The 15,643-nt window shown below is 38.1% G+C and overlaps 2 protein-coding genes across 4 annotated transcripts in view; one reads left to right on the top strand and one right to left on the bottom strand.

Annotated features, from left to right (window-relative positions):
- The window catches only part of ezrb (ezrin b), a 31,164-nt gene extending 24,005 nt beyond the window's left edge, over positions 1 to 7,159 (top strand). For all 3 annotated transcript variants that reach the window (XM_041975816.1, XM_041975815.1, XM_041975817.1), the window contains 4 exons: positions 2,705 to 2,865; positions 4,068 to 4,160; positions 4,394 to 4,633; positions 5,744 to 7,159. In XM_041975816.1, coding sequence (XP_041831750.1) covers positions 2,705 to 2,865; positions 4,068 to 4,160; positions 4,394 to 4,633; positions 5,744 to 5,908 — 659 coding nt within the window. In that variant the 3' untranslated portion in view covers positions 5,909 to 7,159. The remainder of the gene's footprint in view (positions 1 to 2,704; positions 2,866 to 4,067; positions 4,161 to 4,393; positions 4,634 to 5,743) is intronic.
- A 595-nt stretch (positions 7,160 to 7,754) lies between these two features.
- sytl3 (synaptotagmin-like 3) lies at positions 7,755 to 14,688 on the bottom strand. Its single transcript, XM_041976821.1, has 13 exons — positions 14,258 to 14,688; positions 13,635 to 13,844; positions 12,977 to 13,044; positions 12,699 to 12,750; positions 12,537 to 12,600; positions 12,374 to 12,446; positions 11,870 to 11,997; positions 11,632 to 11,754; positions 11,251 to 11,420; positions 11,069 to 11,165; positions 10,810 to 10,980; positions 10,502 to 10,583; positions 7,755 to 9,920 (listed from the first exon to the last, which is right to left on the bottom strand). The coding sequence occupies exons 1-13, from the start codon at positions 14,380 to 14,382 to the stop codon at positions 9,913 to 9,915; spliced, it is 1,371 nt and encodes a 456-aa protein (XP_041832755.1). The 5' UTR covers positions 14,383 to 14,688; the 3' UTR covers positions 7,755 to 9,912.
- Positions 14,689 to 15,643: the final 955 nt, after the last annotated feature.

Consider the following 15,643-nt stretch of genomic DNA (forward strand, 5'->3'; position numbering starts at 1 on the left):
TGAGGAAATATTGGAATATTAGTGCATGTGTGGTTATGCTGGCAAGTACTGCAAATACTAGACTAACAGGTTATTCTGTTTATATCAGTTACTTATCTTTAACGCTGTCAAAAATAACGCGTTAACGCCAGTGACTAATTTATGTAATTAATTGCCTTAAAATTTTAAAAATAAATAACGTACCCTCATCCTCTACACTTTCCTGGATTTAAAAAAAAAAAAAAAACTTTTCTTGCAGTTCTGTACAAATGTCGTTACTGTAGTCGCTGCTCTACTCTTGTGTCTGCACTGCCTCCTCTCCTCCTCCTCTTCCTTTCTTTCTCCCTCTCCTGTTGTTCCGTGAATCATGACACCAAGTGTAAGTGATCAGCTGATCAGCTTTTTTTTGTCATAAGTATCTTCTCTCTTGTGGTGTTTGGTTATCGTTCAGGTGAGAAGGAGTAAACTAGCTTTTCATGCTTCATACCGGCCACATATTTACCCTCAAATTATTGTTTTTGGACCAACTAGCAGTAGTAAGCAACATTTATCAACCATAGTCAATCAGCTCTATCATGTTACTGTCACATGAAGAATAAAAAATGTTGATAACAGCAGGCAGTTTTTATTTCATATTCCTTTTCAGTAATAATGAGGTTTGCTATGCAGCTGTAAAATCTACTAGTCATAAGCCATGCACGCGTCTGTATAGGTCAGGTTCAGATGTCTAGTGAGATCGAAACAGCAAAAAGAAGCGAGGGCACATGTTCTCTAAATCATTGATGCTGTGTCGATATTGGAGACACAAGTTTGATCATTTAGAGGCCATAAATGTGGTGAGAGAAATTATGAACAGGTTCTGAGATACAAATCAAGGTCGGACCCTAAAAAAGTATGACAGAAGGTATGCAGGGGCAGGTCTAAAGGCGTTTTAATGGGGAGGGCCAGCAGGGGCACTGGCCAGGAAAGGGGGAGCATAAATTAGATTTTTTTTTTTTTAAGGTCTAGATTTTATGACATCTAATATAAAAAAAGTGAAGAAAACCCCAAGTGAAGGTCAGTTGTAAGCAGTGGTTTGCTCTTTCTGTTGATACATCGGCGTAAAAACGGGCATATTTCAGGCGTAGCGGCGAATGATGATTAATCATGATTAATTCATTTATAAGATGTCATTAATCAAAAATGGTAATCTTTTGACAACCTTACTTTATAAATGATTTGAATAATGAATAGAAGTGCAAACAAGATTATGTAATTATATTTGTCTCCTACAAAAAGCAAACTCACATGAGGCTGGACTTTTCACCTGTTTTTAGTCTTGTAAACAGGCATAGGTTTTTAGAGGTTAATTTATTCCACCACAACAGTCATGTGCTTTAAAAACCCAGAATCACTTGAGGAAGCAGCTTGCTTATTTCTCATTTAGTTACATTTGATAAACAGGAACAGGCTAATCACATCAGTGACTTCAAAGCTTTCTCTTTTGTTTCCTGCTCATAAATTTACTTCTAATTTATAGTGTTTGTTTTTCAGTTCTTTAGCTGATTCACCTTCAAATTTACGAGTAACAAGAGAGTGTTTTTCCACCAACACATGTAATTCCTGTTTTCAAGCTGCACTTTCAATTGTTACTGTGATTAACAAGTGTTTATGTCCCTTTAGGGATACTGTTTAGTAGGAATATTATTCAGTCTATTGAAATTTTGCTGCAATTTTAGCCTGTCTTGTTTTAATATAAAAAGAAAAGCAACATACAGTCGTACCATTATAGAATGATAGCCGAATTAAATCAAAAGCCTCTTTAATATTGAAAGTATTGATAGAGATTTCTGTTGCCACAATCAAATACCAGTCCACAGAGACGTGATAGGGTGAGATGGTGACAACCTAAAGGAAGATAAACATCTGGTGCCAAATACATAAAACTTCCCAAGGGATTGCAACTGAATCTATATTTACACATTAAGACAGAAATGTACAAACACGTCCTTTTCACTGTTTCTAAAGCTCTACGTAAGCATGACTCTCTTAAATCACTGTGACATTATGTGCACAAAAGCCTCTCCCACCTCTAGCTGGGAATGGATGTTTACACTTGCATTTGAACAGAAGTAATTATATAGTAGAGAAATGCAAAATATGCTTTATTTATATATGCTGTTTGGCTTGTATGTATACATACTGTTAATACATTCAGCCACTGGTGCCTTTATGTTATATTAATGTCAGTTTTACATAGTTGACATTGCTTGATTTCCATCACTTTGTTAAATATACTCAGCATGTTTTTACAGGGTTAAAACTGACACACTGATCCTGTTTGATTCATGTGTTCTCATCCACTTTGCTTTATCATCATTTATTCCCATTCAAATACATAGATGGCTATTGCCTGTAAATATATTAGTTAAGCCTGTTTAGACTCAGACTCACATTTTGCATGCTGCTTTAAACACTTAACCCACACCTGAAAATAGTCCAATTGACTGGTTAGGTAACATTTTAAACCTCAGTTTCCTGGTAAAGGGTACTGAAAGGATGGAAGGAGATAGATTAGTTTTTGTCTTTGATAAAAGTAATAGAAATATGTAATAATTAATCAGAACAGGAGAAAACCACAAGGTTTATCAGAGGGGAACTGTAGCTGTGGAATCTCTTAAATAGCTGGAAAAATCCATCTTTTCCTTATTTGCTTTGAGCATCTCTTGTTTTTTCTGTATTTTAGATTTGCAGGACCAACTCCAGAGAGCCATGATGCTGGAGCAGGAGAGGAGGCGAGCCGAGGAGGAGGCGGCTCGCCTGGAGGCTGAGCGTCAAGCTGCCCTGCTGGCTAAAGAGGAGCTGGCCCGCCAGGCCGAGAACCAGAAGAAGACTCAGGAACAGCTGGTAAAAATTTTGACACTGTTTTATAATTTGGGGCATGACCACTAATGAAATAATACTTAATAAAAGTAGAAGATATAAACTATATCTCATAAGTTGGCATGTTTTTCGCAAGATAGTTTATATTAAAACCTTGTCTGCAAGTTCTGATTTGTTATTTTATAAAAGCCTTGAAAATATGCATGCATGGTCATGTATTTAATGATGGCTTCAAACTAAACTACTTTGTAGCATCCAGCTGGACCAAACCCCTTTACCTCAGACCAACTTACCCCTCACACTGAGCCACATGACTGTGGACCACCCACAGGACCGTGTTTCACTTTAACATCCCACAAAGTAGAGCTGTGGTTCCCACTCCTTGTTCAGCAGCTAATGGTCAAACATCAGCAGCTTTATGGGACTGACACCTGCTGTGATGCCCTTTTGACTTAAACCTCATTGAGACATTTGTGCAGTGGATTAAATGTCCATGCAGTGTCGTGCAAAGTCTGTGTCATCATCTTGTTTTAAATGTTTAAAAGCAAGTAACTTATTGATGTCTGCAACCCAGGCTCTTCTGTATTTACTGAGTGAATTTTCCAGTTGAACGCCTTTTGACATAACAGTTTCACAACTTCTTCATTCATTGTGGGATGAAGTCAACTTACACACTGAACAGCAAGAGCAGGTGCAGCGTTTTAAACTGAGCTTGCTGTCGTTCAGTGTGGTGAAAGAAAAGCTGCTCACATTGTTCTGGCAGTTTGCAGGAATGTATTGCAACACCTGCAGTGGTTTCACTGTCTGACAACTCACAGCGGCAAGATTTGTGGGGGGGGTGGTTACTCAGGAGGAGGAGCGGGCATCTGCCAATCAGAGTCTGCAAAACTGTTTTATTCAGAGAAGCTGCAGTTTATTAACTGTGATTTGTAATTTAAAACAAAACATTGTTTGCTCATCACTCTGATGTTAATAGAGCTGTTATGATTATGAAATTTCATTTGACTGTGTATTAGTTCCAGAAATAATTTCACAATTATAGCACAACCTTTAGGTAAATATACTGCACAACAGCCACTCTCATCTGCAGACTGAACCATGTTAACTACACGTACAAACATCATAGATTATAAAATGAATAATTTGTTTTGTGCATCTTATCTGTCATTTCTAAGATGCCTTTTTTCTGGTTTTAAAATCTCATGAAATCTGTTGTTTTGTGTTAGGCTGCAGAGCTGGCAGAGCACACAGCCAAGATATCTCTGCTGGAGGAGGCCAAGAAACGAAAGGAGGTGGAGGCTGACACATGGCAGCTTAAGGTAAGATGTGTACAGTTAAACATGGCTTTTAAAAGCAGATTAATTCAGCAGAAATAGAATTAGATTAGTTTCAGCTCTTATTACAAGTTTTATACTGCTCAAAGCTGTTTGATAAACAATGTGTGTTTGGTTTCCAAAAAGATTTCTAGTGTTTGTATGAATCAAATCGTGCCAAACTGGTTAAATATAAGAGACAAACAAGGAAACTGAGCAACATTTTCTGTTGACACCAGGCCCAAGAGGCTCAGGATGATCTGATCAAGACCAAGGAAGAGCTGCACATGGTGATGATGGCACCTCCACCACCTCCACCTCCCCCCATGTATGACCACCTGGATGACAACAGCGACAGCGAGGAGAACACCAGCACGCACAGCGCCGACCTGCAGATGGAAGGTATCAATGACCACCGCAATGAGGAGGATCGCCTGACGGAGGCTGAGAAGAATGAGCGTGTCCAGAATCAGCTGAAGGTGAGGACAGTCAGAGCTGGACCAGAGAAAAGTTACACAACAAATACAGGCTGCGCAGCACATCTGAACCAAATGTCCGGCTGAGTGGTAGTTATGCTTTTAAATTAATGCTTAGCAATGTGTATGAACACACAATCCTGTAATAGGTGGTCTCGGTATCTTGCTCCTATTATTCAGTCCACACCAGCCCAAAAAAAACAAAGTTAAGTTATGTACGTTTGTGTTACACATTTAAAAGCTGGCCTTATACCTTCTCTCTGCTCACTTTACATGTTCGTCGATGGCTGTAGTAGCTGTAATCAGTTAAACCTGCTTTTTGATTAAATTCAAATGTTTATCTATAGTCAAACTTTAATTTAGTATTATTTTAATGTTTTCACCTAACAATAAAACAACTGCATGGATCTGTGAAATCAGAAGGGTAAAGAGTCATTTTGCTGTGGAGGTTTAATATCTTGTAGAAAAGTAGCTTTAAAAGTATTTTTTCAAACCACAGCTTAACTCAGGAAGTTCTTGTAAAAGTTGCTCTTAAACATTACTTAAGTTCTGATAAATAAGCACAGTGATCGTGAAATATTACATTGCATTAAGAATGAATAGGCTTAACACTGATGTGAAAAAATATTATAGTTCAGTTAACTTTAGTAACAGATGACTTTAAAATGTGCTAAATGTAATTTTTTCCTATATGAAGATCCACGATTCAGTTTCTAGTTGCCATTGAATGCAGTATAGGAATGTATATAGGAGCACTGTTTAGGGCTATTGTGCTACTTTACACATTTTGTAGCTTAGATTAGTTTTTCTGGTTGTCTAAAGTCATTTTGAGTGAAGCCCACTTTTAATAAAAAGAAATAAATTAATTAATAAAATAAAACATTGGAAAATTCCCGCAATAAAATGGAAAAATGTGTCTGAAAGTGACACAATGAGTACAACAGACTGCACAAGAGAACAAGGTAGTGGTTTCACACAAAGGCCAGGAAAGCCCAGTAGGTGTTTCAGTGTCATGATGACATTATTGCAGCTTGTTTTAGTTCAAACTGTGTCAGTGGCACATGGTTTGCTTTGCCGTCTGATCACGTTGCTTATTCTTTCTTCATCCCTCAGGCTCTGACCTCAGAGCTGGCTCAGGCTCGTGATGAATCCAAGAACACCCAGAATGACATCCTTCACTGTGAGAACATGCGGGCCGGTCGAGACAAATACAAGACCCTGCGACAGATCCGGCAGGGCAACACCAAGCAGAGGATCGACGAGTTTGAGGCCTTATAAGACGCCTTTGGCGTACAGCCCCATACCCTTTCTGAATAGTCAATATGTCTCAGTCCTCTGCTGAGACATACAAACACGTTCACCCAAAGACATATCTAACACACCTCGGTGGCTGACTAGCCTAGTGCAGCTTCAGAAGCACAGAGATGAACTCCTGGTCTGAGTTTGTCCGGCAGGGTGTAGGGCTTTGCAAACCTTTGAAGAAAACTTGGTGCCAAAACAGTCTCTCCTCCCCTCTTTTCTTAGTGTTTTAAATCATTTGAGTTTGATTGTTTCTTTTTTGATCAGTTCAAACCAAATTCATCTAGTGTTTTAAAGTGAAGGCATGATGAAAGTAGAGGGAGTAGCCAGATTTTATGAGTATATTATGACATGTTCGCTTCTCTTTCATGTCATTTGCCATGAAGGAAGAAAAGGGCAGTTTGATGTTTATATGCGACCACTCAGAAAGGGGAAGACAGTATAAGCAGGAAAATGTATGTTTATTTTCCATTATTTTTTAACACTTCCATTTATGTTAAATATTGCTCTAAAATAGGTAACAATCATGCCTAGTAAGATATTTATACTGTATATGGGACATAAAAGGGGTATTTCATCTTGGTTTGTATATTTTTGCTATCTACTAATGATAAAAGCATTTAATGTTTTAAAGGTTTTATATATTGACCACAAAAATAAGTCTTATGTTCCACATGTTTTTCCTTTAGATCACTCAAATAAAGAGGTTTAATTGTAAATTATTATTTTTTATTGTAGGAGACATCCAGCTGCATGCCCTTAAAATCATTTAAGAAGAGTGCTAGCTATCTCGGTACTTCTGATTAGCATTTTTGTCATGCAGTTCACAGCACACCAAGGAAAGTGTTTATCTTTAGAGATGTGCTGACTGACACTTAGATTTTAATGTATTTAATCTGTCTGTTCTATGTCATGTCGCTGTAGATTGAGAGACGAGCATGTTATGTGCTTTCACCCTCCCTAAGTGGCCTTCTCTCTCTGAAGTGGTCAGTCGCTAAGATGCATAGTTAGAAAAATGTTCAAATCTTTAGGTAGAATGAGGGTTGAAGTCAGCATTTGCAAGTTGTTCAAAGTGGACTGACCCAAACGGTGCAGCACCAATCTCTCACCATGGAGTAAAGTTGCATTTACTGACACTGTAATGGCAACACTGCTATGCTAGCCTTTGCATATGAACAGGATTTTATAATGAGGTGTTCAACATATTGGCAATAAAACAATCTGATTTCACACCTGTGTGTATTTACTTTGTTCAATTTATGAATAAGAGTTTACACTTTTTGTCCAAAGGTAAATGATTTTCAAAATTTCAGCTTGAAATACTGTCTTATACATGAGTTTCCAGTACAATTTTAATAGTTAGACTATTAGACTTTTTTTTTCTCCATGCCAGTGCATGGTACACTTGCAGCAACTTTTCTTTGTTTATATTCATTCGCTATTTTCTTTTGGTTTCACTTGCTCTGCTCAAAACATTGATGATGTAACTTAGGACTACACAGTAAAGTTAAATGACATACTGTCACAACTTTATCATTATAGCTGGTAGTTTTTGTTAATTGCTTAGATGAATCAATAAAATGGTTTGTTGGTCATTTTCTTTCCCACAGTGACATAAAGTTATCAAGTTTTTGATGCATTTAAAACTAAAGTCAAAACCAACCAACCAACTAAGCACACCAACATTATCTTGCAATGAACTTCAGATTGTGAGTATGCTGAGGAGGCATAGATGAGCAGGAGAAAAATATAAAGACTTACAGTAATAAATATGATTTCTGGAGACAATAAATAAATAAATAAAGAGTTGGCCACTAGTCTTATATTAATCTTTATTTGTATTTAGGAGAAAGCACCATAATGTCCAAAAAAGGATGTGTGTGTGAGATGGTGGAAAATGTATAGCTCAAAATGATCATATACAGTATAGGAGTGTCATACTGCAAATACTTCAAGCATTCAGAAAGTAACTGGCTCAATGCATTGCTACAGCCTGAGGAGCTTACATGACTAAAAACACAGATGTATTTGCAGCTGAACAGAAATAGATCAGATCATAAAAACACAGACACAGTATTAGATTCATTGAAAGCTGTAAAAATAAATAAATACCGCTCATAGAGAATAAAGTGCAGAGCTTTCACATTTACTGTAAATAGAAAGCAACGAAAAACAAAACTGAGTGTTGTCATGTTCTACACCTGTTGAACCGGTGATGCTACTTGTTGGGTTCCCAGTTGCCATGGTGACTTGTGAGAACAAAGAATTCCAGGTCAGTGACATAAGTCCTCCTTCCACAGCGACATGTTGGCACAGCGACTCCAGAGATTGAGCAAGTCTTTCACACGCTGCTTCCTTAGAGACAAGAAAGGCTTCATTGTCCAGGAGGAAACGCTGAAGAGCTGGGCAGGCCCACATGTCTCGCTTAGAAAGAGCTGCTTCCCGTGACGGACGGGTGTGGCCCCTGATTTTATTTGTCAGAAATATCCACTTTTCTCTCCCCCTTAATGTTATTTGGAGGGGCGTTTCCCTCCTCTGACGGAAGAGCATCACATCTAAAAGATGGCTGAATCGGAAAACTGCTCTGAATTCAGAGAGCAGCTCAATTTAATAAGCAACACTTCACTTTAACTGTTAACATTAGAAGCAGGAAGCGGTGTCTGACATCTGTTTATGTACTTTTACACAACTCCATTCATGAAATATTCATGAGTGATGTTGATTGCGACTAAAAACCCATATTCAGATCATTTTGCAGGCTTATAATTTTACTTTGTCCACTAGGGAACTTTATCATTCATTATTGTTTAATAAAACAAAAAAACTAAACCAGATTTTTCCTCATACTGTACACTGCTATGGAAACTGGTTTCCTTCATTTCAGCTTCTGTTTCTTTAAAGGTCCCATTCTCAAAAAGCCAGTTTGCTCTGATTGGTCAAAAATAGTGGAGCAAGAGGTAGCGCTCTCTTCATTTTATGTCTTTGCACAAATTTGCACAAATCCGTGACTTGTTGATGTAGATAAATTCTAAAAACAAACAGGATTGGAATGTATGCACTATTTATATTCAGGCTTATTATTGAGGGGTTTTGGTCTGTGTAACTTGTGTAATTTTTAATGGAAAATTAAGAGAAAAAAAGAGTTGGAGGTTGAACGATAAGTTGTATTTAATTATAGCAGGTTAATGGCCAATAACTCTAGAATGCTCTCATTACTATTATTTTTATTAATTTTGTGTTAATTTCAGGTTAATTAGCGTTTTCCATTCAACAAATACAGGATTTCATGGGTTCGCCTAGTGGCATTATGCCAATGTGCAAAATTAGTTCTCTAATTCTCTAATTAGCCTCTCAGTTAATTCAAATTTATAAGCAGTGGCACCAGAAAAACCAACTATAATCCATATCACTTAATGCTGAGTGTGATGGAGCACTCAGCTGCAAGACTTAATGGTCTCTTTAGTTACGTCTTTTACTATTAAACCTGCTTTAAATAAGACAAATGGATTTTATTAGCAGGAGAGAGCTGGGTGTAAATCCGTCTGAATGGGAAGGAGACTTGAGCAAATGCAACATGTACCATTAATTAATCTGATGTACGAACTATGGCCTTTATTAAGAAAAATATTAACAAGTAGAATAAATAAATTTTATATTTATATGATTTATGAACATTTATGTTGGTTGTATTATAAATAATATAATAAATAGTTAATATGAGGAGATGTAAATATAATTTTGTTTTAAAATTGTAATTATTTATAAAGTGTGTATATTTGCTTCATAAATGGGGTTAAAGTAAAGTGTTGCCACAGAATATTCAGAGGAACCTCTCTGCTGCTATTAGACTAGATTCATGACCTTCCCAGGAGAAGCCTTGGTCCCACAGATCCCAGTTCAGGAAGGCATACTGGAGCAGCCAATGAGAGGCCTTCTCTGCTTGCAGAGGTGGGTGCTGTCTTGTTCTCAGCCCGCAGCCAGAATCAGACACCTAAACATGACACACACATAAATGGCTATAAAACCACACCCTTACGCCTGTTAAACACTTAACTCTTAAATGCATTCATTTAACGCACACACCAGAACACACAACACACCTCGCAGGCCTGCAGGCTCAAACAGGCGCACACAGTCACAATGAGAGTATTTACACTCTGACGCAGGTGTTCTGAGCTGTGTTTGCTTAAATGGGAAGGTGTTGGCGATCTTTGGTAAGGACAGTAAGTTGATGACTGGACTGCCATGTGACTCAGTGGGAGGGAAAAGATGTGCGGCTCTTATAGAGGCGTTTAAAAGAGATCCTCTTCTGACCTCTAGTGCTGAAATCAAAGAACGGAAGGATGATGGCTGCGGTCATTTGGTGTTTTGTTCCCTGTTAAATGTGGTGTTCTACTGGCGCCTTGCAGAATTTTAATGTTAATTTTCATTTTATGTGTGCAGCTCACTGATCTTTCTGAAAAAAGCTGGCTGTACCACATTAAATCATATGATAACTACATCATCAAAACGTACTCTATATAATTCACTGTTATATTTTGTTTGTTAAAACTGGATGTGTGCTTGGCTCACCCTGATTGATGGAGCTGAAGCTGACTCTAGCCTGCAGTGCTATTCCATCATGCTCCCCAGAGCCTTCATCTGGATTTTCAACCTGATGCACACAGAAAATTAAGATTTTTAGAGATAAACAAAGCATTTCATACAGTTCAGATGCATTCAATCTGAAGCAGATTTCTCAACTTTGCACAAATTTTATGAATGCCAAAACACAATATAAAAATCAAACTACACAAGCATAGCATGTCCCTTTTTTAGTATATCAAACAATTTTACTTCTTTAAGTTGTATGTATTTGGCTTCATCTAGTTTCCTTTCACCTTTGGACACAGTGGGTACCAGTTGTAGCACTGCAAGGCCTTGTCCTCCCATTTCCAGCCATCTAGTGGGATGAGCACTTCACCAAGAAACACTTTCTTTTTTAGGGTCCCTGAATGCCACACAGTGGCCTGCAGTCTCTTTCCAAACAGCAGATGGCGCTCAATGTCATACTGTCAAAAAGCACATGAGGAATTGATTTCAAAGTGAACAATTAAGCATGACACAATATGATACTCCCTCTTTTTTTTTTTTTTTTACCTTGAAAAGCTCATTATAAACCGGATCCGTGGTGTTTCTTTTCACTGAGGTCTTCAGCTTGCAGCTCTTATCTGGCAGCATGTGGAGTTTAACATATCTACACAATGACATAAATGCAAGATAATGTTTTTGGTTTGAAATACCACAATATTTAATGTACTGTTATTTAAAGTCATCCTTACGGGTGGCACTTCTTCCTCCTGGTGTCTCCATAACTGAGATTTCTGCAGGCTCTGACTCTGATCTCCAGGCAGGAGCTGTTGGAGTTGTAGACCACAGAAAGCTCCAGCTCCCCAGCCATTGACATGCTCTCAGAGAGGCTGCAGTCTGTGCTGATGCTGCTGTTGCTGCCCTAAGTGAGCAAAATACAGGATGTGGCTTATTATTTCATGTCTTGGAGGAAAGATAGATTAGATATGAGGGATTTTAATTGAACTAAAGTAATGTGGAGCTAATAGAGGAGGTTCTATGAGCTATATGATTCTTAAATTACTATATCAGATACTTAAGATGCAGGATGCTGGTAGGGGATTTTTTTTCTCTTATCATCAGGTTTGACTCACTCTCTTTCCTCCAGAGTGTTCAGAACTGAAGGAGGTTTCCTCTTCAGCTCCGGTGGAATAGCTCTCGTGGTCACTGTCTTTATTTTTCTTGAACAGGTTGGGAAGACTTGGGACTTTAAAGAGCTGCAAAACAAAAAAGGTTATTTGGTCTTACAGCATCTCTTAACTCCACATTTATCTGACTGATGTTGCTCAGATGATCACAATGAAGTCTTTACTTTTGTTGAGTCTAACTTACGATGCTAGATTTGTTGATGTTGGTGTCAGACAGGCTCTTTTGGATGCTATAGTGACAATACGATCCTTTTCGGTGGTTCTCGACTCTCAGCAGGTCTTCTCGCACGTCATTTTGAGAAGTGGAAATCTCTGCAAAGACAAAGCTGGACACTTAAAACTCTGGAAAAGCAAAACTGAACAAATGTTTGCTTTAAGACTGTTTGTTAACCAACTGAAAACGTGCACAACCGCTTAATAATCTGTGGTACACGAGCAAGTCTTTACTCAGTGTTATCTGCTGATGGAGCACATTTTGTGATATCAAAGTTTTGTTTTTACGCATTGATTGGTACATTTACTTTGTGGTTATTTTAATGTATCTGTTAACCTCAATGAGGCAGAGCTAGTTGTAATAACATCCAGAGGAAGTGATGCTTATAATGCTGAAGTGGCACTTTTTCATGAAGATTACCTAAGTGATAAATCAGCCAGTCAATCATGTGATGACGTCAGTTCATGAACTTACTTTTAATGTGGCTTGTAAAGGAAGCCACCAGATTCTCCATAGACTTTGTAAAAGGCATTGAGTTTTTAAGATCCTAAAAATAAAAAGAACCATAAATGAAACTAAGTTCATACATTTAGAGTTTTAGTTGGTAAAATAATGCTGAAATATAACAGTGCTTTACCCCAGATCCCATAAATGGATTATTCAGGTGGGGTGGAGGAGTTGGTGGCACAACTGATATATAACTGGAAAAAAGAACAAAATCACAAAGAGTTGTAAAAAAATAAAATAAATCAAATGAATTGATAAATCAAAGCTGAATGAGCATAGAGGTTAATCATACCTCATCGCATTGTAGATCTTTAAAAATTTCTCCCCAACCGTCTCATATTTGTCTGTAAAAACATTGATATAATGATTAAATATTTCCACTTAGTCTCTTTGAAGACGTTTTACATGGTGAAGAGATAGTAAAAAAACAAAACAATGACTTGAACTTTAATTGAAGCCAAAAGGCTTAAACAATCATTAAAGTTGCATTGGTCTGTGTTGTTAGACTGAACTAGAGCTATCAATAATTGAGGATCATGTTTGTATGTGGCAGTCTGAATGTAAACAAACCTGTGGTGGCAGGAAATTTCTTGGCTTTTTCCTCAAGAAACCAGTCACCAGACCTGATCTTCACCTCCCTGTGGAGAGGAAATGCACCGGGAGGTAGAAATCATTACAATTATTAGTTTTTTAATTTTTAGTTATCTAACATTATCTGACATATTTTGTTTTGAAAGATACTTATAATCTTATTATATATCATTATTTTTCTCTGAGTGAAAAGATGATTCGCAGTGTTGTTCTTGTTTTATTCTTTATCCAAGAACGTTTGTTTAAGTTTTAGTTTGAGCTCAGCAGCACTCTTGTCCCTTTCTTGGTTGATCTTGGAGACTTTTTCATCTCTCATTCCTTCTTCTGACTTTAAATTAGAAAGGATCTCAGCACATAATTGTGCAGGATGCCACTTCAGAAATGCAGAACAGAGGAGGCTTGAGATGTCAACACCTGCGCATCATTTACTGAATTATTTTAAGCCCCTGTATAATACATTTATGATCCATTATGACTGTGATCATTACAGAATAAATGTCTCATTATCTCTTTGACTTCTCTCTAAGGGTGACTAAGTGATGTTCAGCAATTAGTTACTATAACCCACAGACGGTTTCTTTACATGCATGCAGTCATTTCATCACACATTTTCGTCAGCTCCTGGTTTCAAATCTACCTGTACGCATGGCACACCGTGCACTTCCAGTTCGCCGCTCCAACGCGGCACTTGCTGCAGATGCGGTGGCTGCAGCCGCGGCACACCGCACCCGAGTTCCAGAACTTTCCCAGCGGCCTCTGGCAGCGAGCGCAGGTCCTCTCGCCGTACTGCCGGGCAAAACTCTTCGCACCTTTCCTCCGCAACTCCTGCAGGTCGTACTTCATCCTCCTGAGATTAAAAGACATGCGCTGTGATAGAGATCTTTAACTGCCAGAGTCACCGTATCCTCGCTATAAGAAGCAAACTTATCTGCCTCAGTCCAATTTTAATCCCAGTAATTGTGATTCTATTTCTTAGTTAATTTGTCGGTTGATCTGCTGTATTACAGAGATATAGCCTATAGGCTGTCATTCATGTGTGAATGTTGAAACTGCTTGGTCATGCTTGGTCTGAGGTGTGCCTCTCAAAGCTCATTGATTGAATCAATACTTCCTGATGCCAAGTTTAGAGGATTAAAAACATGTAATTGTATTTTAGTCTTCAATATTGGTTTGCTTCCTGTGATAATCAGAAATGCCTGTTTTGCCTCATCCCATAATTACAACATTTCTGCTTTTATCAAGTTGCCTAAAACGACTCACCTGATTCTGTCCTCTTCAATGGTTCGCAGCTGTTTGTCTCTCTGAAGAACCTCCAGGACTCTTTCTCTCTCCAAGAATTGAAGGGAACTTAAATCCATCTTTGACAATGGTCTTTGACCATCCATCACTAGTCCTCTTCTAACTGTCCACCCTTCTCTTCCACTGTCTTTTTTATTTTAATGTCTCCTCCTCCCCTCTCTTCTGTCACCCTCCCTCTTATTGGACCCACCCTCAGACCTCCTTTTTTGTCTTCTGAAACTGAAAGATTAAATTAGGAGAGGTAGGAAAGGTTATTCTGATTCAGTAAAAAACCCCTCCCTCTTCTTGACTGTGATCTCGACTGAGTGACCCATCCCTCTCAGAGCCCCACATAACATTTCCACTGATGACCACGTCGCTGTCTGTGGAAATACCCTTCTCTGATTTTCTCATGAAGTTGCTTCCTGATAATGGGGATAGTCAACTTCATGGTAGTTTAAGACTCTCAGCACCACAGGATCTTAAGCAATATTTCAAGCTGCAAATGACAATTTGCTTTCCTTCCTCTATCATCCTGCTAACATCCTCCCAATCATCTCCTTTGTCAGTGTCACAAGTTATCTCTCCTCTCTCTCCTTCCTCTAGCAAACCACTGCTGCCTCTTCAGCTGCAGGAAGTGCAGTGGTGCTTCACTGATAGCTGCAAAACAAACCAAATGCCAATACTTGCATTATTGATGACTTATGTGCCTACGACCTACTTTCTTTGCTTTATTTAAAATGGGCAATGCAACTTTTTTTGAAGAGACTGAAACGTGACATTCTTCTCTGTACTAATTGAAAAACAGCTGTTTTTGGCTTGGAGTTAAGATTTCATGTATTTCAAAGGTGTGCTCAAGCAGCAAGCAAGCACTGTAACTGTAACCTTGCAGTGTGGCTGTGCGCTTACCTCACAACAAACTTCTGTTATGTCTCATATTTTAATGCAGCCTCTCTCATGTTATCTGATGTTTGTGCATTTATAAAGCCCTGCTTAAGTGTGCACTTCTGCGGTTACTGGGAACTTGCAGCGTCATTTCTTGCTTCTTGCCTCTTGTCTGGCCAAATCAGTTCTAATGAATGTTAAATTTGGATTCAAACTGAATTGTTTTTTCATTTAACTATGTGTCATGTTGAAATATCAAAACTAAAGAGGGTCGCATTGCATAGATGTTAAAGATGTGACACGAAAGAGAAAAATATGTATAATGACACAAAAAGTGTGCAAAGTAGCTAGCTTTTTGTACACACTACCATGATGAGATCATGTTGTATAATGATGATGTTATGTATGTACTCTACAAACATCAGCATGGTATCAATATTCTAATCCCACATTTGTCATAAAAGCAAACAAATTAATTTCCTA

Source organism: Melanotaenia boesemani, chromosome 22 (assembly GCF_017639745.1).
Source record: "Melanotaenia boesemani isolate fMelBoe1 chromosome 22, fMelBoe1.pri, whole genome shotgun sequence".
NCBI lineage: Eukaryota > Metazoa > Chordata > Actinopteri > Atheriniformes > Melanotaeniidae > Melanotaenia > Melanotaenia boesemani.